Genomic DNA, 22182 nt, shown 5'->3' with positions numbered 1-22182 from the left:
ATACCAGGTGGATCCGTGAACCATCGATTTCACACTCATCTGACCCTGCTCCCTGGCCTCAGGCTGCCACACAAGGCACCACTCACAAGCGAAGGGGGACGCAAGGAGGGGAAGAAAAGCACCACAAAGCAACTTGAGGAGTTATTAGCTGACACTGAGCTCGGAGGCAGGCTCGGGATCTTTCTGAACACTGTGCCCAGGAAGCTGGGGCTGAACAGCGAGGCCGGCACCAGGGAGGAATACCTGCTGCTGTTCTGGGAATGAGCAGCAAAGTCCCGTGGGATTCCCTGGGTCTGGGTGCAAGTCAGGCCCCGCCCCTTATCAGGCGTAGGACCTCTGATAAGAGAGTTCATCTCTACCAGAAAATGGGAATCATGAAACCAGCTCCTGCGTCTCATGCAGGTTAAATGAGATTCCAAGTAGGCGCTTGTCAGAATTACTGCATTTAGTAAGCATCCCAATGCTCATTCTTATATGGCAATTGTTATTTTTCAGTCCAATGTTGAGGCATATGCCTTTTAGAATTGATACCTTTACAGAGTGTAAGAAACTGGATTAATTCTATGAAACCTGTGCATGTTCAAATACTTTTTCACTTGTCCAGAAAGTTCAGAATTCGTATGCTCTCTAGGGAGATATCGCTGAGAATGATTCGGTCAGATTCAGGTACTTTTGAGACAGGAAGTCTTCAAGGTCAGGGTAGTGTGGTCATTGTCCTGAATCCCTGGAAGGTATTTCTCTGGAAAGGTAGGAGGACCACCTTTTGCAGCGTGTCTTTTACTGGACACAGAACACGTTCTCAGAAGCACAGGATTGTCTCAATATCCCAACACCTACAGATCACTCGCTTTTTCAAGGACTCTAGTGGGCCAAAGGTATCCCGTAATCAGAGGCCCTGTAAAGAAAACTGCATTCTGTGCCCTCTGAATGATGCCATGAAAAATAACATCACCGATGCTTTCTCCCTGATGTTATGAGCAAAAAATAAATAAAAGTGTATGGACACGTCACACACTGACACGAAGTGACAGTACCTGTGAAAAAACGTCAGCATGGCCTCGTACTCCGGCACGGCCCGGGTCCTGTGGTTCAGGTGCAGGTAGACCCACAGGAGCAGCGTGTTCAGAAGATGAAGCTCACTGAGCGTAAACAACCTGGACGACATAAAAGGTTGGGAGGACATTGTAGGAATAGCACAACAAAAGCCAAAACAAAAAGACCCCGCACTGTGTGCAAGACAATGAAGAGTGAGCAGTGGGTCTAGGGAGGAGGAACGCCACCCAGAGTCTGCGGGTGGCCTCAGACGGAGTGACATGCAGTGCCCTGCTTAGGGTCGCAGGGCCGGTATGTGGCGAGCTGGGGTTTGAACCTCAGCAGCCTGCTGTGCTGCCCAAAACAACAGCCATTGTGTATTGTGTCATGAGCCAGTGACCCCCATGTTTTATCAGTTTATGTATGTATGTATGTATGTATTTATTTATTTATGGTCAGTCATGCTTTTATTTTTAATTTTTTAAATGATTTTATATATTTATTTTTGGAGAGAGGGGAAAGGAGGGAGAAAGAGAGGGAGAGAAGCATCAATGTATGCTTGCCTTTCATGTGGCCCCTACGGGGGACCTGGCCTGTAACCCAGGCATGTGCCCTGTCTGGGATTTGAACCTGCGACCCTTTGGTTTGCATGCTGGCACTCAATCCACTGAGCCACACCAGCCAGGGCTCTTCTTTTATTTAAATCCACACAACAATCCCGCAAAGTTGGGATAGTCCTTACTTTTACAGATGCGGAAATTGAGATTCAGTGCTTATTTAAAATTGCCATCGTGTGTTCATCGTGGTTTTTCACACTTTTATTTTTAAATGTTGCACTAAAACAGTCTGGATAACTGACTGGTGCCTGCCCCTAGACTCTGCACTCGAGGTGACTGCCTCTCTCGTCACATTCTAGTCTCAGCCCTGACTGAGGACTGGAACACACGTAACTTGTTCGAGGTCCCCCGATTCTCGGGTCAGACAGGGGCGTGGCTCAGTGCAGCACCAAACTGCCTGTGCGCGCTCCCACAGGCTGTCTAGTGGCCCCGCAGCCCCACCTCCCGTGTCTGTGAAACAACAGGACGCAGCTGCCCAGAGGTAAAGGCTACTCGAGGCGACACATTGTATGAACCCCCTTGTTGCTGAAAGGAACTGCCATAAACCTTGTGGCTTAATGATGTGCACATTTATTATCTTACAGGCTGGAGGGCGGGACAAAGTGGATCATACTGAGCTTGGTGCCACTAGAGGCTCATGCAGAGGTCGCTCCCTGGTCTCTTCCGCTTTGAGAGGCCACCGCACTCCTTGGCTTGTGGCCCCTTCCTCCATCTGCAAGCCAGCAGCAGAGCACCCTCCCACCCCTCTCCGGTTCCGACTCTGCTGCCTCCCTCTCCCGCACTTAAGGACCCCTGGAATTGCATTGGGCCAAGTGATAATCCAGGATCGCCCCCTGCCTACTGATGTCATCCATGTAGTAACCTTAGTTTCACCGGCGAGCTTAATTCCCCTTTGCTATGCAACCTAACATATTCACAGGTGCCAGGGATTGGGATGGGGACATCTTTGGGGACTGTTACTGCGCCGTACCCACACATACTGATTGCTTAGCACAGTGCCTGGCTCATGGTAATGCGCTCGGCGAACAGCAGCTCTGAGTCACGGGGAGCAGGGCTGGGTCCTGGCGGCAGGGCCCCATCAAGAGACAAGTGGTGGAGAGCCGCTGCCGTCTCCGCACGTCAGCTCTGTAACGTAAGGACGGTTCCCGAACAGCTGCTCCAACAGCCCCTGGGCTGGACTACACAGGAAGGCTCTGCAGGGGTTGTCAAACCCACTGGCATTTTCCATCTCTGGCCATGGAGCTGCGCCACCCCCCCCCTTGCCGGCTTCAAAATGTATCTCAGCCTCTTCACCCACCACTTACTGCCAGGGCGGGTGGAGCTCCAGTGAGAGCGAGGCTCCAAAGGGCAGTGGAAATGCCACCCGCCCACCTCCCGTGCTATTTCTGGGCACAGCAGAACGGTCTCTTCTCTCGTATTTGTTGCTAAGCCACCTACAGATGCTTGGGCTTTGCCCCTGGCCAGACAGGACAAATTTGTCACCGTCTGGGCAATAACAGTGAGGCGGGGGGAGATGCTGTAGAGCCACTTGGTGCGATGTCCCCACGGAGAACTCTGCCAGGACTTTGCCACCACTGGGTGGCCAGCAACGTGACTCTGGGACAGAGCCCACGCTCAAAATCCCCAGGCACAAGAAGGTTCTTCGAGACCTTACCAAAGGGGCTAGCAGCAACATGGGGGGCGGGGTCAGGAGGGCTCCATGAATTTTATTTTTCATTGTGATGGAGGGTAATTGTTGAAATAGAGCCCCCTCTCCGCCTTTAGGCTGAGTATCAGGACCCTAATGTACTAGTTCTGCAGGAAATCACCACACTGAGGACTTTTTCAAGCAGAGTTTCCTAAACCCTAATCAAGACAGAACTCACCGAGACCTTCCCTCTGGCGGGTGCCACCCCCCACCCCACCCCCACCCCTGGCTGCTCCTGGTGCCTTCGCTGGTGCTCACTCTGAGCTGTGGAGCTAGGACTGGAGGGGGGGGGTTCTTTTTTGTTCTTTACAAGAAAAAAATGCTTTTAACAAGACACCGTTTGTCCTCCTTTTTTTTTTTTTTTGAGAAAACTGTATATAAATAACAAAGGCCTCCTTTTGCATATAGACCTCAGAGAAAGACAAGAACAAAAAAATATGAACAAGGATGCTCACTGCAGCATGGATTGTTGCAGGGAAAAATAACGAAGCCCAAGAAAATAAAACAAAGGGCTGTTAGGAAGGGAATGAAAAAATTCCTGTCTGTTCATTCAGTGGAACCCTGTGCCACGATTAATTAAAAAGGTTAATTAGCTCTGTAAGTATCACCGTGGAGAGAACACATCCCGTGTTAGTGAAGGAAGTGAGTTGCAGAGTGTTTTAGAGTCTCGATGAGAGCGTTTATTCGAAGTTTAAACCTTTGTGAAACAATACGACACGGTATTTACGCACGCATGGGTGTGCGGTGAGGCTGTAATCTCCTGGATTGAATTTACAGGAGTCCACAACCGCGGTCTGATTTTCCTTAGGTAGGGAGGGAGAGAGGAGGGGCGGGGAGCAGGGCTGGGAAGTCAGGTAGGCGCCTCCGGCTTTATTGGTAGTGAGAGCTCCATTTTCTAATTTGTAACGACATGTTACCCTTTGTTCATCTGGGAGGTGAGTCCCTTTGGGTTTTGTATTACCCTCCTACCTTTGTAAATTTCTCTTTCCAATAAAAAAATGTGAACGTCAATCTCCTCATTGATCTTGACCATCAATCAGGCGAAAGGTAGACTGGAGCACGGCCACGGGGCCTTGGGCCAGTCCTTCCTTTCTATCGTCACCATTGCACGGGCAAAACCTGTGTGACACAGCCCCCTCTCTGGGCTGCTGTGGGGACTGGACCTGACAACACACTCAAGGGCCCTGCACACCACGAGGGCTCAATAACTGGGAGGTATTGTTACTAAGCAGAGAAGCAGCAGCTTCAGGAACTGTTACCCTGGGGAGGGAGGCCATGGGGGGCTCCAGACGCTAGTGGACCTGCTGCGGGACAGGCATCCCTGGGGGACAGCGGTGGCTTCTCCTAGGGAATCCCTGAGCCCTCGCGTCATAGACAGGAGGTCAGGGAGAGGTGGACACCCAGAGGGACGTCCTCCCCCCCAGTTGCAGGGCAGCCTTCCATGAGCAGGGACCAGATAGGCCTCTGGGTTCTCTAGCCTCTTAGGTCAACAAGGACCTCTGCTTCCAGAAAATCAGACCTTGAAATTGTTTTGGTCGTGTTAGAGTGAACGCAGCGTAACCTAGTGGTGACCTCTAAGATGAACATTAACCGGAAACCAGAGGGCCAGGAGGCCAGGGAAACTGTGTGTGTGACCCCAGGTTATTTACAAGTCGGAAAGCAAAACCCAAAGGAAGATGAGGTCAAAGGGACTTCGGAAGGAGAAGGACAGTGGCCCAGAAGCTGATGCATCAGCTGAGAGACGGGTGCTGTTCCAACAGTCCCTGGAGGTCCAGACGCCATGACCACGGCCGGGACATGGGCCGCAGGGCGCTCCATCCCTGCCCTGGGGGAGGGTGGCATCCCTGCCCAGCCAGTCCGGAGCCACCCGACTTCTCAGGCCGCCCCAATCCTGGCCCCTGTAACAAATGAGGTGATTGTACGGTGACCAGGGACCTGGGACCTGGGAGCCGGGCAGGAGCTCCGCCTGGCCTGCGATCATTCCCCTTGTCTTATGGACAATTCTGCCTCCTGCATCGGGCTGTGGGGACTGAGACACCCCAAAATGGTGAACAAAAGTGAACTCTCCCAAAAGTTTGTTCTAGATAATGTGCTGTCCACGGAGCCTGAGCCGGGGTCAATTTCTCGCACTGTCCCCGGGCACCGGGTGTGGTAGCCCAAGCTCCCTCTTCCTGAGCCCTCTGTGCCCTTCCTCTCTCCAGCTTTAAAGCAGGTGGCCCCTGGACATCAACGAGGCACGGAGAGTTTCCTTTGGAAGATGTGAGTCAGGGAGCTGTTGGCCCGGCCATGGCAGGCACTTGGTTGGTGACATACCCGATCCACGCAGCGCTGCCCCCTCCTTGTGCCCGGAGCACCCCAATGGCCTGTGCAGATGGCTCCTGGGGAGGGGCTGGAGGAGTGGGACCCAGTTTCCGCACCGGTATCAGTCATGGTCCCCAAACTGGTGAGTCCAGACACCCAACACGTAATGTCCTTGATTTCTTTTCCTGCCCGGCATGTGTTTTCTAATGCCTATGCCATTGCTCGTGTTCTGGTTGTGGTCAGCCCTTTTCTCCCCCTTTATTGGTTAAATGCTACCAGGGAGGGGCAGCTGAGTCTTTCCAAGGGCGGGGCAGTGTTCCCAAAAGTTGAAGGGATGCTGTGTTTATCTTCTCTTCACCAGTTGCGTAACCTCCGCTCCCCTAGGGGGCAGGAGAGTGCACTTGTGGGGAAACCAGGGTGGGGCGGGCAGGGTGGAATGGCCCCAGGGAGCCTACCCAGCGCCCTGGGGCTGCTCCTGGGACCCCAGTTCCTGACATCTTCCGGTTCCCCTCAACACCACAACACTGCTCTCCCAACCTCGTCTCTCCACGCACTGCAAACTCTTGGGTAAATTCGAACAAGCCGAGGACTAAATCACACCTAGCGTCAGACATCAGCGAGCTTTCTGCTGCAGGAGCACGAGCAAACACTGACTTTCCACTCTACTGCTAAGGTCTCTAGCAGAACTGAGTTCTCACTTTTGAAATCCACCCAAAGGGGATATAAACTTGGTAACTGGCCAGCAGGTATCAAAGCATCTTTTAAACGGTCCCAGCATGGCATGGACGAGGATGCATGGTATGTGAGCCTGGAGTCGAGCTGCACCAGAGCAACAAAAAGTGCCGGGAAGGACAGTGCCAGGTCGGTGACAGGAGGGCCATTGCTTCAATGTTTGGCTTCCTGAAGTTGCTCACTGCCCTGGGGTGGCGTTTTACAATATTCTCGTTACTAGAATGTGGACACAGGAGCGTTTAGGGGTGAGGAAGCATGGGGCATGTGGCATGCCACTCGCCCTCAGAGGGTTCATGAAGAGATGCGTGGGTATGCATGCAGGGCAGAAACCCAACAGGGCTACGGGCATACAGGTGTTCTTTGTACTATTCCTGAAACTTTTATTTGTTTGAAATTATTTTCAAATAAAACATTTTAGAAATACCCATAAAAAAAACAGAAATTCCTTTTCACTGAGTAACTTCACTTCTAGGAATTTAATTTATTGCCACCAGGGTGCAATTTATGTTGTAAAATCGTGGAAATAACCCAAGAGGCTAGGCCTTGGGGAAGGTTTCCATGAATTAGTTGGGGGGTGAGGAGCCAGTGGGGGGGTTGGGCATTTCAGGGGGAGGGGCACATTCAAGGAGCTGGGGGGAGCAGGTCTCGGGGAGGCCCCTGCATGGCTGCTGAGTGGCCAGTGAGATGCAGAGGGGGTGCCTGATGGGGAGACCCAATGGCTCATGGCTGGAGACAGAATTGGAAGGAGGTCAGGAGCAGGTGCAGGACCCCAGGTAAAGGTCCCTGCAGGGTCCAGGTGAGACACCTGGAGGCTTGGCCTCTGGCTGCTGGTACCTGTGAGGGAGGCCCATGGTGACAGGCTGGGTCTGGAAGTAGGACTCACTACTCACGGGGAGGGAGGGAAGTGGTGCCCAGAAGGGGGCGCTGCGGGCAGGGGCTCCGAGAGTTGGGTTTTAGCCTCAACTGTCAGAGGGGCCATGCAGGTGGATCTCTGGGCCCAGAGCTGCTCAGGGGAGGAGTCAGGGCTGGGGAGAGAAACTGATTTAGGGGGCGAGCTTTTATTTTCCTTTTTCGGCTTTTCCCGGTTTTCCAAATTTCCCACAATGAATATATGTTAACGTTGGCAGGATTAAAAAAAATTCCTTAGGCAATTAGCTCGATGACTTACCAGGTGGGTATCGAGACAGCAGGCACCCAGAGGGTGCTTACCCTGGTGAACAGCATGAAAGGAATGCCCTCCCCTCCCCACACACAGCACCCCACGTTTCCGCCCCTGCAGTGGCTGTCCAGGAGGGTGAGAAGTTTGGGGTGCAGGAGGTGCAGCCCATGGAGCATGTCCGGCAGGGGTGTGGGTGCTGCCACTGCTGGAGCATCTTCCTTCCCAACACCAGCCCCACCCACCAGGCACATGTGCAGACATTCACTACATATGTGTGCACACACATGTGCACACACACAAGCACACACACGCCTCGGAGTCAGCTCTGACCTGGGAGACAGCAGCACTTTCTGGAGCAGGTTCTTTGGGATTTTCCGGAGGTGGATCTGCCTCCCCATCTGGGGGACCAAGTTCATTTCCAGCCACTTCTCGCAGGCGGAGATGAGTGGCTCTTCTTTGTACTGAGAAGGCAAGAAAAGCCAATAGGTAAAAGAATCCCTGAACTCTCCGCGCCCTCTGCTGGACAGTGATGAGGCTGCATGTGTGCTCTAGGGAGCGTCTGGTCTCAGACGTGCTCAAACCTTCTCTCTTCAAAATAGATAAACTGAGGTTGGTTCGTGATTATCCCTATTTTACTGGAGAAACAGAGGCTCCAAGATTCTGGCTCTTGGCCATGGTCACCTGAGTAAGTGCAGAGCTGGGTGGAAACCCCAGCAGTCTGACCACAGGGCTCGCACATGCTGAACTCTTTGGACTGACTGGTCAGTGACCGATGGCCCCTGGGGTCCACCCCAGGTGGAGTTCTAAGGCTGCTGGTGAGCGCGTACCCGAAAAGGAACGTCCAGAGAACATGGCAAAGGTCTTGGGGGACCAGGGCCCTGGGCAGGGGCTGAGTACGTTTTGCTGTCTTCGGGTCTCCGATCCCTCCCAGACCAAGGAGGGCCTCAGTAATGCTGGTGAAATGCAGAGATGCCCCCCACCGAGCGGCTGGCTAGTTATGGAGGAAGCAAAGGGGAGGACAATGAGCCACCTTTGACAAAGTGGGCGTTCACGACTTTCTTAGATGCAGGGCGCCCCACAGGCTGGTGGTGTGTGAACTGGCAGATCGTGCCTGAGTCAGCAGAAGTGGCCTCGTGGCTGGCATCGGAGGCCGGGGGTCCGGACCGGAGGCGCGGCCACTGAGACACCATGTCACCCTGGCCACGTGGCTCCCCTCCTCGTCTCTCCACTTCCTGGGTTAGGCCACGCCCTTCACTCCCAGTGCTGACTGGGCCCAGGGGGACAAACTTAGCCCGACTCCACTGAGAATATCCTAGGAGGCTGTTTGCTATTTTGTTGAGAAAAGGCCCCCCCCACCAGACCAAGATCAAAGCGTTTCTACTTTTGGGGTATTCAAATGTCCTTTTCTAAATAAAATGACTTTTCTAAATTGTTCGCTTGGCAAGAGAAAACCTTGGCACCCTAGTTGGTGACCTCAGGAAGGTATGCCAGAGTGGGGCCTCGTGGGCGACCCAGAGTCTGGGTGCCCTGGCTGTGCCCTAGGTGCCACCTGCCCTGTCCCGGCTCTTCTCACCTTGCAGCCGGCTAGGTAGAAGTTAGTGATGTTGCTTGGGCTGAGTCCATCGACCATCATGGCCACGCACCTGCACAGACAGAACAGCTGTTCCCCAGGCCCCTAGGCTGCCGGACCCACCGCTGCCTGCCGTCTCCCCGAGGTTCTCATTCAACCCCAGGACGGCGGCACAGCCCTTCCTGGGGGAGGAGCCTCGTTGGAGGGATGTGGACATTAGGCCAGAGGACCCCCAGGTGGGCCAGCAGGATCTGAAGGCCCAGGGGAAAGGCTGGGTCACAGACAGGCAGCTGGATGGAGGGGAGATTTTGACTCTGATCGTTGACCTTTTCTCTCTCCTGGAATATCTGCCATGACCACGTGTAATGTTTGTGAAATTAATACTATTTATATGACAAAACAAGGCCCTATTGGAAATGAGTGGGAAAAATGAGGCCTAACAGTGATGGGAAAAGTCGACCTGTCTTTAAACAACCAGTTTTTGGGCGTGGGACTAAATGGTGAGAGGCTTTTTTTTTGCCAAAGGGGAACACAAGTGAAATTGATAAGCACGGCCTGGGTGCTCCTGGGATGCCACTCTGTGCACCCGAAAACTGTCTCCTGGGCATGGAAATCTCTCCACTTGCATTTCATTCCTGTGAGTTAAGAATCATTCCTTAAAATGAGCGTGTTCCTGGGGACATGGCTAAGCTGTGAGCTGATGATAGTGTCTTACTCGGCTCCTTTGCGCATTCAGAGCTGTTTTTTGTGCAAAGAAAGCCCGGATGTCCCGGCCCACGGAAGAGGAATGCTCCACGAGGTGGGTCGGCAGGCCCCCCCGATCTGTCCCAGGGCTGGCCCTGCATGGGCCTCCCACGTGCCCTCACCTTTGAAACAGGCTGCCGAACTGGAGAATGTGAGCAGAGGCCAGCACCCCCAGCACGTCATCCAAGTTCATGTCCACCTGGCTCAGGTAGAGGTTCTTCAGTGCCGTGGCGAAGCCTGGGGAGGCAGCATCCGAGAGAGAGGCATCAGTGTGGAGCTCTGCACCCCGAGTCTCTCACTCGAGGGCGCCCTCCCTGCTGGATGCTCTGGTGTGCACTTACTGGGTGGCCAGAGATGCCATCAGAGGCAATGCGCCTGCACCGACCAGGGCACAGGCGCTGCCCGGGCTCCCAGTGTCCCCAGAGGGACTGAGGATGAAGTGGAAGCCAACAGCCCCTGTGCAAAGGATGCTCCTGCGAGCCGGTCCCCAGAGTCCATGCCCCAGGGATCCTCTCCTAAGCAGGGGGCCGTGGCCTTGCAGGGAGGTGACTGCCCAAACGTGTGCAGGATGCCGTGTGCGTGCAGGGCGGTCGGTGTCCGCACCCGGGATGACATGTAACTCACAGCAGACCTTCCTCGGAGTCTGGGGTCTTCGAAAAGTGTACGGGCTCCTGGGAAGAGCCCGGCTAATTTGGTGTTGGGTTGGCCCAAGAGTCTGTTACATTTTTTTCTATATGATGGCCCTAGTGGCACTTAGGTGTCTTGCACTTCATGCAAAACAATTTTGTTAGATTGTATGGTGACAGATGTCATGTCAGCGTACATTCAAAAACATCCAAATTGGCGAATTTTTGTGCAGCCATTTTAATATTGAAGATGGAAGAAGATATACAACATCTTGTCATATTATGCTTTACTATTTCAAGAAAAGTAAAAATGCAACACACAAAATAAGATTTGTGCAGTGTATGGAGAAGGTTCTATGACTGATTGAACGTGTCAGAAGTGGTCTGCGAAGTTTTCTGTACTACTGACATTTTGGCCAAATGATTCTCTGCTGTGGGGGCTGTCCAATGCATTGGAAGATGTTTAGCAGCTCCCTGGCCTCTGCCCACTAGAAGCCAATAGCAGGAGACAGCCGACACACTCAAAGTATCCAAATCAACAAAGTTATTGGTGAAAATGGAAAACGTGTCTTTCATTTTACAGAAAAACGGCATGGACTTTTTGGCTGACCCCATAGTCTAGGCACTGGGCTCCTGTGACTGGGGGCAGGGGGACAAGGTGCAGACGGGTGCACTCGGAGGACAACTGGCCGGACTGGGGTTTGAGGGACAATCTCCTGATCTATGACAGCACGTGACAGGTCACGTTAACCAGGAGTTTGTTTCTAGGTGGTCAGGGTGGGAATGGGAAGGGAGGCTCCCAGGGGAGGGACTTTGCAGGGTCAAGGGTGGGTCTGGGAGCTTCCCTGGGCCGTGTGGCCCTGAAGGGCATGCACATTTCCCCTGAGTCTGCTGAGGAACCTGCTACTTGCTGCCTCCTCTGCGTCCCTCATGTGTCTGTGCCAAGGTCAGGCCCATCTCGTGGCAGCATCTGGCCTTCTTGCATTTCCCCAGGCTGCCCCCGCCTTCCTCCCCGCCCCCGGCCCTGCTCAGCTGGTCGTAAGAAGGGAGCACCGGGCATGGGGCTTGTTTGCTGCGTTGTGCTGTTGTTCGTTTGCCTTAGAAGTCTGAAAGCGCTGCGTCCTCCAGAAATGAAGACGGGGGCACATTACCGATTTTGGTGACCTGGGGGTCGTTGATCTTCAGGGAGATGGCCATCTTCTTGACGAGGGCTGTGTTTTTGCTCTTCCTAGGTGACAGCACTGATAACGGAAAAGGGACGAGGATGCACGGGCGTGACCATCGGGACCTTGTCTCGGGCTCCCCTGCCCTTTGTGCGAACCCCACCTTGGCATGTCGCTCACTGCGTTTCGTCTGCTTTTGTTTGCTCGTTTGCTTAGTGGATGCAGGTTTGAAACAAGGACTTATTTAGAAATAGTCATGAGAACTTGCACAACTAAGGCAGAGTTCCTGGGCTCCAGCTTCCCCAGGGAGCTGCCCCTGCGGGCGTCAGAAGCGGGAATAAACGCTCACACGGCACTTGAAATGTTTATCCCTAGCCGCTCCCTCCTCACCCTCCCCTTTGCTCCCCTTTCTCTCCTCAGGCCACTAGCAGTTTGAGGGGGAGGGGAGGGCAGGGCCTCGGTGTCCCGGGCACCACCAGCCCCTGGCTCACACCTGCTTCGAAGCAGGAGCCCCGCCACCACCTGCTGAAGGACAGCTGAGGCGTCCGCCTGGTTGCTCTTGAAACTGACCCACGGGTCTCCAAACAGACAACCTCCCCCCTCACCAAAGTCTTCCAGGAGGAAGGGAGGGGACAGTGCAATTCAGTGCCAGCCTTCCCCATCCACTCGGGGTCATTCTGAAATGCGAGTGACTGCACACACTGCTTCAGGTCCCCAGGGCGGGCCACCCCATCGGCACGAAGCCCAGGCCCCTGCACAAAGGCCCTCCCACCAGCCTCCTGCTCCCTGGGCCCCCAACCTGCCCCCTGGTGGTTTGTTCCCCAGGATAGACATGGGGCTCCCTCCCACCCCCACCTGACCCCTATGTTAAGCAGCACCCCACCCACCTTCCCCCAGATGGGCTTTATTTTCCCTCTGGATCAGCCCCCTGCTGTCAGCACCACCTGCTCTTGAACCACCTGCTGGCTGACTCTGTGAGGCAGGCACAGTAGGTGGTTTCCCTGCCACGCCATCCCTTAGACCCGGCACAGCCTTGCACGCCAGCGCTCAGCAAACACCAGCTGAACGAACGGGATGAATGGCCTCCACCACCAGCGCCCCCCGCCCAGTGAGCTCCAGGCTCTAGGTGATGAGAAACAACTCGAGCCAGGACCGGAAACGCCTGCCTCGCTCTGCAACTACAAGGACCGTGGAAGAAAGAACAGGGACACAGAGAGCCATTTTCCTCAGGCAGCAAGGCCACCCGCCTTCCCTCACCTGTTCGTTCCTGGCAAGATCTCATTCAGCAACTACTCACTGAGCACCTACTAAGTGCTGGGCCTTGCTCCTTGTTCTGGGGCCCTTCCTCTCCTGGGTTTCTGCAGTCCCCCACCCTCAGGCTCTGTTCTCTCAGTCACCCTCTTTGGGGGCAGTAAATGAGAGGATGCACTGAGTGTCTGACACATAGTAGGCCCTCAGGGGGTTAGTATCCTGTGCCTGGTGCTATTTATCACTCTTCGAGGTCACCGTGGGTGGTTAAGTTCCTGGCCCAAAGCCTGGTGTGAGCTGAGCGCTCAGCAGCGGTGGAAGGTGCACTATCAGCTGGGCTGGGTCCCAGATGTCCCCTGCCGCTAACCCCCCCAGGCCAGCAACACACAAGGTCTCCAGGACCCAGGAGTAAAAACCTTGAGATTTGTTCGAAACCATCACTGTGAGATAGGTTCCGCTTTCAAAGGCACACAAAGGCTCCTCGGCTGGTTGGCTGGGTTAGTTGCAGCGTCATCCTGTAAACCCAAAGGTCACCAGTTTGATCCTGGTCAGGGCACATGCCAAGGTTGTGGGTTCATTTCCCCATCGGCGTGTGTGAGAGGCAACAAAGCCATGTTTCTCTCCCTCTCTCTCCCTCCCTTCCCCTCTCTAAAATCCCTGGGTGAGAATTTTAAGAATAATACGAATAAAATAAAGGCACACGAAGGCGCTCACTCTTGTCTCAGTGATGGTACCCACTGAGAACCATGGAGACTCAAGTCCTGGGCCTGGTGCGGTGGCTGGTGCTTGGCGGGGCGGTGGAGGATGCGGGGGGAGGGGAGCCCTGAAAAGTCTCCACAGTCCTGGCACTGGATTTCATCTCTGCAGTCGCCCGGTGTCCCCAGCCAGGTCCAGGCTTGAGCAGGGGTCTGGCTGGGGCAGCTGCCTTAGCGGGGCCAGATCTTGTCTTTTAAGTGAGGTTGCCCCGACACATTCAAGGTCGTACTGTTAGTGACTCCATTTTTCCTTCCAAAATTGCCTGCTTTTCAATGTGCTCATTGTCTGGGTCTCTGTGGCCTTTCACTGGCTGCCCAGCAGGAGCTCTGACCTGGGCACTGGGGCTGTGGAAGGAAGGGCTCTGTCCAGTCCTGAAGACTCTGGGACAAAGGCTTAGAAGGGCAAAGAGGCCTCCGAGTGAGCGCAAATGTGGGGACTGGCGCAGCCCCCAGCCAGCCGGGAGGGGCTGAGTCACAGGTCTGTGGCCCGGAGGGTTCCAGCAGGCAGCTGGGTCCCCAGTCCAGGCGTGAGGCAGGCCCGTCTGACTGGGGAATAACAGGGCTCAGCTGTCACGTCCCGGAAACGTGATCCCTTCCTGGCTGGCCGGCTGGCTGGCTCTAGCGGCCTTGACTCTTTTTGCGGCACCTGCTCTGCTTACGCGTCGTCTTGCGGTGACGCCACCTCCATTAACCAGAGACGTCGGCAAGGCTGCCAGAAAGGGAGGCTGGGGATTATTAGGATTAAACAAAGAGAGAAAGAAAGACAGAAGTGACCTAAATACTTTCTGGAATGAGGCGGAGTTAAGAAAAGAGAAGGGAAAGCAAAGGAAAAGTAAAATCCATGTACACGTGCAAACCTCTGACCGTAATACTTGGGGCCAAGCAAACCCCAGCTGTTGGAACGATGCTTCCCTTCCAGAAAGCCCATCAGAGCACTCCTCTCGGAGAAGAGGCTGGAGACCCTGTCTTCGCTGGCAGGGCAGGATTGGGTTTTCTTGGAGAATAACAACAGATGTTACTGAGTGCTCACCATGTACCTGGCATTGTAGGACTTCACAGTACTAACCCCTCCTAGTCTTTACTGCAACATGGGAGGAGCCCCCCACTTTACAGATGAGAATACTGAGGTTAAATCCGTGATGAGGACATACCACAGGCCAGGCTCTAACTACAAGGGTGACCACGGCCCACAAGCGGTCAGACAACCAAGGGCCAGGCCGGAGCCTCTCACACCGGATGGTGCTGGAGGCTCCCTGCGGGCACAGCCAGAGCGTACCTGGCAGGAGCTGCTCTGTCTCCCTCACGGAGCTCCCTTTCAGGGCTGCGAGGTAGAGCTTGCCCAAGGTCTCGGACTGAAACAGCTGGGGCGGATGGAGCTCCCATTTGAAGCCCAGGCATTCGAGGGTCACGACTGTGGAGAGAGCACAATTTGAACAAGTGGTCCATGACCTGGTGGCCCAAAGGGGCATCCACTCCCGCCATGGGCTCCTCCGTCCAACCACAGCACCAAGCAGACGAGTGGGCAGTGGCTTCGCTAGGCCTTTCAGGCACAAAGTGACGAAGTTGACAGTCGGAGTCCTGGGGAGCTTACTGCCTCCCAGGAGGATACGACAGGCAGGCTCACAGGGTGACACAGGAAGTGATAACCACCCAAGAGGGCAGCCAACCAATAGCTGCAAGACTTCAGAGGTTCACAGGCTGACCTCCAACTTGGGGAACTGGAATAGGCTTAATGGGGCAGGGATGCTGGCTGGGACGCTTTTGGGGGCCTCACGTGCCATCCCCCCATTACGGTTTCTCAGCCTCAGCTCTGTTCATGTTTGGGGCCAGATAACTCTCTGCAGTGGGGCTGTCCTGGGCACTGAGGATGCTTAGCAGCATCCCCAGACTCTACCCACCGGGTGTCATTGGGGTGACAACCAAAAATGTCCCCAGATATTGCCACATGTCCCTGGGTGAGCAAAATTGGCACCCAGTGTCCTGTGGAAAACTACTAATAGTAAGCAGTTGGTGGCTAATTATGACTTGCCTGAAAGGCAACAGCCAAGTGCATGCAGTACAGTAACAGGCCCGTCACCCGGGGACAGAGCTCACTTGGCCTCACTTCCCTCAAGGGAATGGGGACCATCAGAAAGGCAGGTCACAGACTGTAAGGGGGAGTCTCCCCCATGGGCAGTACAGACGATTACAGGAGAAGAGACTTTGGGGGGGGGCAGGTGGAGGGTGCACGGATGCCAGGCCAGGGAGGCACGAGAAGCTATAGGTAAGAGGGCTCAGCAGGATGGATCTGTTAGCATAGATCTTGCGGGAGGTGCTGGTGCTCAGATGGACCATCAAAATCCTAAATCTCAACACCAGACAGGACTGGAGAGCCACGAGCCCACCAACTTATTTCTCGGCCTTGCTGTGGTTTTAACCACATGACCTTGGGCACCTGTTTCATCTTCTGTTAGTATTATACTTGTTATTCACCAGGTCTATGATAGTGTTTGGTGCTGGGGTTTAGAACCTGGGTTCGTGCCTCAAATCTTGGATCGCTGCAGGTGATGGTCCTGTTTTGCCGGGTTAGAAAGAACCCCGCCCTGTTAGGGTGCTTTAGGCTGGAGCAGAGTTGCAGATAAAGTGTGTCCCTTCCCTGGATGTCCACTGCCCCTTTCAGGATGTCAGGTCTGTGGCAGTTATCACAGACATGGTCTCAGACTACTTCAACCAGAGTCCACAAGCAAGACAGACTCAGCCCCCCCGGGGCTCTGACCTCGCCGCCACACCCTGAAATGGGGTTCATCTGAAAGAGCCCCTTGAAGGAGCTGGCCTGTCCAGGTTTCCCCAATGGACAGACCTATTCCGGTTCTTGACTGTAACTCAGAAAAGTCCTCTTGGACAAGTGCAGGTGTGACATCACAGTCACGACTGGCTAGGACGGAAAAGGACAGAAAGCAGAAGCCCCAAGCTTGCCAGGAGTCCTGTCTGGCCTTCCGACTCACAGCCTAGTCATTCTCATCCGCACATCCATCTTTCTGGGGGCCGTTAGCATGGGAAGATGTGTTTGCCCAGCTTGACTTCATTCATCACACATTTGACAAATGTTTACGGTCACCTGTGACATGTTAGTCCCTGTGCAGGGGGCAGGAAATTCACAGACGAGGGGCATGACCTCTAGTCTCGTTTCCTACCACGGGGACCACAAAGTGCCCCAAGGGCAGTGACACTCTGACTGAGTCCACTGGTGACGAGAACTCACCTGTGTCCCTGCTGGGGATGACCTTGGCCTTGTCTTTCAAATTCTCAGAAACCTTGTTCTGGACTTTTGGAGTGGATAACCTCAAGGAAAAATAAAAACAAAGATGCCGGCGTTACTACTGATGTTTTTCTCCAGCCGCCGCCTGGGTGGCTGCAGGGTGAGCGTCCCTGCAGTGGCCATTGTCACTCCGTATCGTGCCCTTTGGGGGACATTGCTCAGGTCGCCTGTTGTCAGCTGGTTTGACCAGCTGCAAACTCGGTCTGACCGAAACTGGGGTTCCCGGGTTTCACACGGGCCCGTGTGTGGGCCAGCCTTAGTGGGAGGTACTCGAAGCCCCGTGTTGCTGCCCCAGTAACACCTCTTTTGAAGAGTGTCTTGAACAATGCCTGGCACATAGTAGGTGCTCCATAAATACCTGCTACAGTAAGGAAGAGAAGGTTCTGGGCATTCCTTGGACGTGAACTCACAAATACCACTGTTTAGGGGCAACATGATTTCCCCCGTCTCAATATGTCCAAACGCCTGCTCCTTCATGGCAGTTGCCTGTTCAGGAACCGCCTGCAGCAGCCTCTGGTTTCCCAGACCAGCATGGCGAGGGGCGTGTGGCCATGTTGGAGCGCTTGCCTGGATTTGATAATACCTTTTGAATTCATCCACCTCCCTTGTTGTTATGACCTTTGTCCATCTCCTGATCACCTCCCCCCATCCCCGTAGGCCTCCAGCCCCCAGCCTCCTCCCCTGTGATGCACCTGCCTCCCCGCAGCCCCAGGGCCCGTCTGGAAGACACATCTGGTCTTGGCTGACTCCCCCTGAGGTCCTTCAGTGTCTCCCCCTCCCCCGCAGTGCTCTTCAGCCCGGCTAAGGAGCACCTGCTGCCCCTGCAGCCTCGGCCCTTGTTGTTTTGTCGGGGGGGGGGGGGCTAGCGGCCCTCCCCTGCTGCCCACCTGGCATGTCCCCCCTTGCCCTCCTTCCACAGTCTCCTGGGGTGGCCTTCCTACTCATGCGTCCCCTCACCAGGCTCTGCTTTCCACAAAGACAGAGTTGGTGCGTGTTTACTGCTGTTACCCCAGCACGGCCGTCGTGAGGGTGCTCGGCAAGGGCCTGTGCTGTGATTGAGTGATTTGCAAATATAAGATGATTTCCCATAAACACTGTATCCCGCCGGCTGAGCAAGGAAACGAAACAAAGTCTGAGTCACACATTCACAGCTTGAAGCCAGTCATCCAAGGAAAGCCAACCAGCCAAGCGACACTTGATGACTACATCTCGTCACTGTCACCTTGGCTGTGCTGTTTTCGAAGACCGCAGGAGCCTCGTGGGCCAAGGTGCGCGGTGGGGGGCTTGGGTGCGGGAAGCTGTGTCCAGAGTGAGCTCGGCCACGTGCTGCCCTTTCCAGGGGGAGCGGCGGCTCCTGGTGACTCAGCCTCTGGAAGGTGGCGAGGGCTGGGCTTGTTTACCCAGCAGCAGCGGGGGGTCTGGCCCGAGCCAGCCCGATCCCCTTGCCAGCTCGGGTCGTATGTCTGGGAAGAGCTGGCCAAGGTCAGGAGTTCAGACCGTGATCTCAAAATGGAGCAATGGACCTTGGAAATTATGGGGTGATGCCCATGAGTTCAGCGGCCCTCACAAACATCGGTGTCATCGGCGGAGCCGGGAGATCCCAGACAACAGAAGGAGTGACACTGGCCAGTGTCACGGCTGCCCGCCCAGACGCACCAGGTCTGAGGGCAGGGGTCATTCTGGGAGCGATGGCACAGTTAGTGGAATAGACGGCCCTGGGACAGGTCCTGCTCGTCCTTTGAGACTAAGTGGCCTGGGATAAAGTGGCAGGCGGGGGGGCTTGGAATGTGCTCAGTCTGGGGGCTCGCTCCACCCAGTTACGACCCACAGTGGAGAAGCGAGACAGAAAGCGGGAAACTCTGCGTGTTGCATACAGACCTCCCCCAGCGCACCATCCCAGGGGCTTCGGGCTTGCTACTTGCGAACTCCACTCTGACCTCCTGACCTTTGACTTGGAGTTTGGCCGTATGAGTTTGCCTTGGCCAGTGGGATGTTAGGGATGTGGTGTGGCAGCTGGTCTTGCCCTACTGCCCTCTGCCACTGCCAGGACAAGTTCATGCCCAGGCTAGCCCACTAGGACAGGGGGGAGGGGCTCGTGGTCCAGAGCCTGAACTGCCTGCTGTGCTGAGCCTGGGTCAGCTGCCACCAGACACGAGGGATCGGCCTGCTCGGAGTGCCCCGACACCCGTTTCCAGTGTCACTGAGCAGAGGCAGGTTTGTTGTGTGGCAGGCAAGGTGCTTTGGTTTGGGGATGGTGCTGAGAGGCAAAGTGAAATTTGGGGCTGTTGGCTGGCACCCCGGGAAGATAGCACCAGGGCCAACAACAAAACCACCACTCAGGCCAAGAAAGGCAGCAGCTCCGAGTGTTGAGCATCTACTACTTCCCGGGAACAGCGCTGAGCATTTTCAATGTACTGTCCAATTTAATCGTCAGGATAACTCTTCATGGGAGATGCTATTATCTCCACTTCGCAGATGACAAAACTGAGGCTCAGAGAGGCTAAGCCACTGGCTAAAGGTCACAGAGTAGTTAATGGAGGAGAAGGGATTGCAACGCTGTCTGATGGACTGCTTTTACGAGTCCTAAAGCCCAGCACAACTGCCATCATCTTCAGGTGGCTGTGCCAGACCTCTCAGGCCACCATCCCCCAGCTTAGCTCAGGGAGTCCACAAACCACATCCGAGAGAACATCGCTCCTGCTGCCCAGCCGGCCTCGTCGGCTTGCTGACCACTTTGCCTATATTCCCAGGCCCAGGTCCACGTCTGCTCACCAGCCTGGCCCGCATGCTAAGGAACACAGTGAGCATTGGCAAAACCGGAAGGTATTTTTAAGGCTCTAATCAAACCAAACACAAAATAAAGTCAAGATAGTTTAAGGCTAGCAATAGGCAATGCAAAACTAGCAACTCAAGATAGGACTTGGTTTTTCTAAGGTGGGGTCATCAGAGAATTAAAAAAACAGCAGGTGGATGTGGATTTGTTTGTATAAGAGACTCACCCGTGGGGGCAGGGGCACCGCAGCAGCGCTGGCCAGCGGGGGTCGAAAGGGAAGATTCGGTACTTGCTCAGCAAACACAGAGCAAGCAGCTCTCCCGTGATGGCGATGCCTGGGGCCCTGGCCACACACAGGTAGGTCTGGCCACATGCTCAGAGAGCAGGTGCAGCCAACTCAGGGAGGGCAGTGGGCCAAGCCAGGTCTAAAGCACCAGGGAAGTGAAGTGTCCCTTCTGCAATAGGGTCCAGCTCTGTGTCCCCAGGAGAGGGGATACAGAACTCGCAGCATGAAGAAGTGATGCTCTAACCCTACGGCTCAGAAGCCCCTGGGAGTGAGCGGGGGAGGGGCAGCTTCCCACAGGAAGCCAATCCACTGGGCAGACTCGTGAGAGGGTTCAGACTCAGGGTCAGGATGCGCTAAGCTTTGTTTGTCAACAAATGAGTTGCTAACCTTATAATGATCCTGTTGGGGTCCCAAATTCTCAATGCAAAGAAAAAGCTAGGAAAAAAGTGGTCCGTCTGTCTGCACGTCTGTTGCCATGGCAGCATTCTCAGAGGAAGGTGTCACACGGACCCCGCCCCTCCCTACACACGTGCCTCCTGACAACCCATACGCCTGACCATGGGCGCTGCCCAGAAGTGGGGTTCGTCTCGCTGGGGCGTCCCCTCCACGGGCCTTTGATCTCCTTACCTGTCCGGGTCCTTCAGAGTCCCATCCGGCTCTGTGTCCGTGGAGCTGCACATCCGGGAGATGGCCGGCAGGTCCCCGGAGAAGGGCCCTCTGGAGACACCCCGCCGGCTTGTGAGCCCCACTGTCTGGCGTTCCAACAGAGCGCTGTGCTTTTTGGGAAACAAAGAGAGAAAATCCTTTCTTAACCTCACATACATGCCAGATCTTCCAAAGAGTAGGAGTAGAAAGAAAAGCAAGACAAATTTTAAATGCTGGTCTGTGTCCAGACACGGCCAGTATTTCTCCTGAGCCATCTTCTCCAGGCAAATGTGTTCCCCAGACAGCTGACTGCAAGCTACAGAGTCACTTGGAAGTTAGGGTTGAGGATGGGAGGCGCCGAGGCAGCCAGGCCGGGAGAAGGTCGTTCCTTTGCCCGCAGCTCTGACGAACCCACCAGCGGGAACAGGGTTGGCCTTCAAGAGACTGCTGTCTAGTCCTTCTCCGAAAGGGCGATTCGGAGACACCAAACCGGGGAGAGCCTCTGTGGCGACCGTTTTTGTTTTCAGTTTGTGGTAAAATACACAGAACGTAAAATTCGCCCTTGTATCCACTTCACAGTGTGACTTCAGTGGCATTTGGTACATGACGGTGCTGCACAGCCATCACCATGATCTAGTTCGGGACATTTCCATGACCCCCAACGAAGTCTCGTCTCCCGGTTCCCCCGACCCAGCTCCCGGAAACCGCTCATCTGCCCTGCCTCTGTGGGTTTGCTGTTCTGGGTATTTCATATAAATGCTCTCGTACAGTGTGCGGGCTTGTATATACGGCTTCTTTCACTTAGCAACAGTGTTTTCCTGTTTTATCCATGCTGGAGCATGTGTCGAAACTTCCTTCCTTTTTATGCAGGAATAATATTCCACTGTGTGGGTGGGCTACCTGTTCCCTAGCCTTTCGTCGGAGGTGGACACGCAGCCTCTCTCCAGCATTTAGCTACTGTGCACAGTGCTTCTCTGGGCCTTTGTGTCCATGTTTCTGCCCGAACACCGGCCTGCAATTCCTCCGCGCATGCGCCAGGAGGGGAACAGCGGGGGGTGGGGGGTGGGGGTGGCCCTGGGCAGGGGCTTCTACTCATAGACACTTTTTCCAGCTGTTTCCTTCAGGGAGTAGTAGAATACCCGGCACGGATGTGGACCTCAGATGCCCGGGCTCAAGGACACCTGGCCAGAAAAAGTGCACGGCTGGGGGACCCACAGGAATGGGTGCCCCCGACCCCGAGCCACAGCAGGTGCCGGCAGCACGGGGCGGGCAGAGCAGGCGCCACGAAAGGGAAGACCTGGGTTCAGGTCTCCTCGTTGCACCTGACTGGTGGTCTAGCACCGGGCGAGCCATTTAACCTCCTGACCCTCCAGTCTTCATATTTCAAATGGGAATGATGACCGTGATCATGATGACGAGGATGACAATGGTGCTGGTGGCGATGTGAAAAAGATAAAATTAAGTTCGGGGACTATGCCTTAGTGTTGTGCCTGGGATGCGGTGGGTGGTTGAAAACTGTGGAATCCGAACCTCGATAGAGTGTGAG

At 54.8% G+C, this 22182-nt stretch overlaps 1 protein-coding gene across 1 annotated transcript in view; it reads right to left on the bottom strand.

Moving 5' to 3' along the window:
* The window catches only part of BTBD16 (BTB domain containing 16), a 34788-nt gene extending 13973 nt beyond the window's left edge, over nucleotides 1–20815 (bottom strand). Inside the window, exons 1-9 of the mRNA XM_053668665.1 lie at nucleotides 20619–20815; nucleotides 19932–20048; nucleotides 16876–16955; nucleotides 14911–15045; nucleotides 11620–11709; nucleotides 9965–10079; nucleotides 9102–9171; nucleotides 7859–7989; nucleotides 1035–1154 (exon numbers count right to left, since the gene is read on the bottom strand). Coding sequence (XP_053524640.1) covers nucleotides 1035–1154; nucleotides 7859–7989; nucleotides 9102–9171; nucleotides 9965–10079; nucleotides 11620–11709; nucleotides 14911–15045; nucleotides 16876–16955; nucleotides 19932–20048; nucleotides 20619–20815 — 1055 coding nt within the window. The remainder of the gene's footprint in view (nucleotides 1–1034; nucleotides 1155–7858; nucleotides 7990–9101; nucleotides 9172–9964; nucleotides 10080–11619; nucleotides 11710–14910; nucleotides 15046–16875; nucleotides 16956–19931; nucleotides 20049–20618) is intronic.
* Between the last annotated feature and the right edge of the window lie 1367 nt (nucleotides 20816–22182).

Source organism: Artibeus jamaicensis, unplaced genomic scaffold (genome assembly GCF_021234435.1).
Source record: "Artibeus jamaicensis isolate MK-2021 breed Jamaican fruit bat unplaced genomic scaffold, CSHL_Jam_final contig_490, whole genome shotgun sequence".
Taxonomy (NCBI): Eukaryota; Metazoa; Chordata; class Mammalia; order Chiroptera; family Phyllostomidae; genus Artibeus; species Artibeus jamaicensis.
This window is presented reverse-complemented; position numbering and strand designations above follow the sequence as displayed.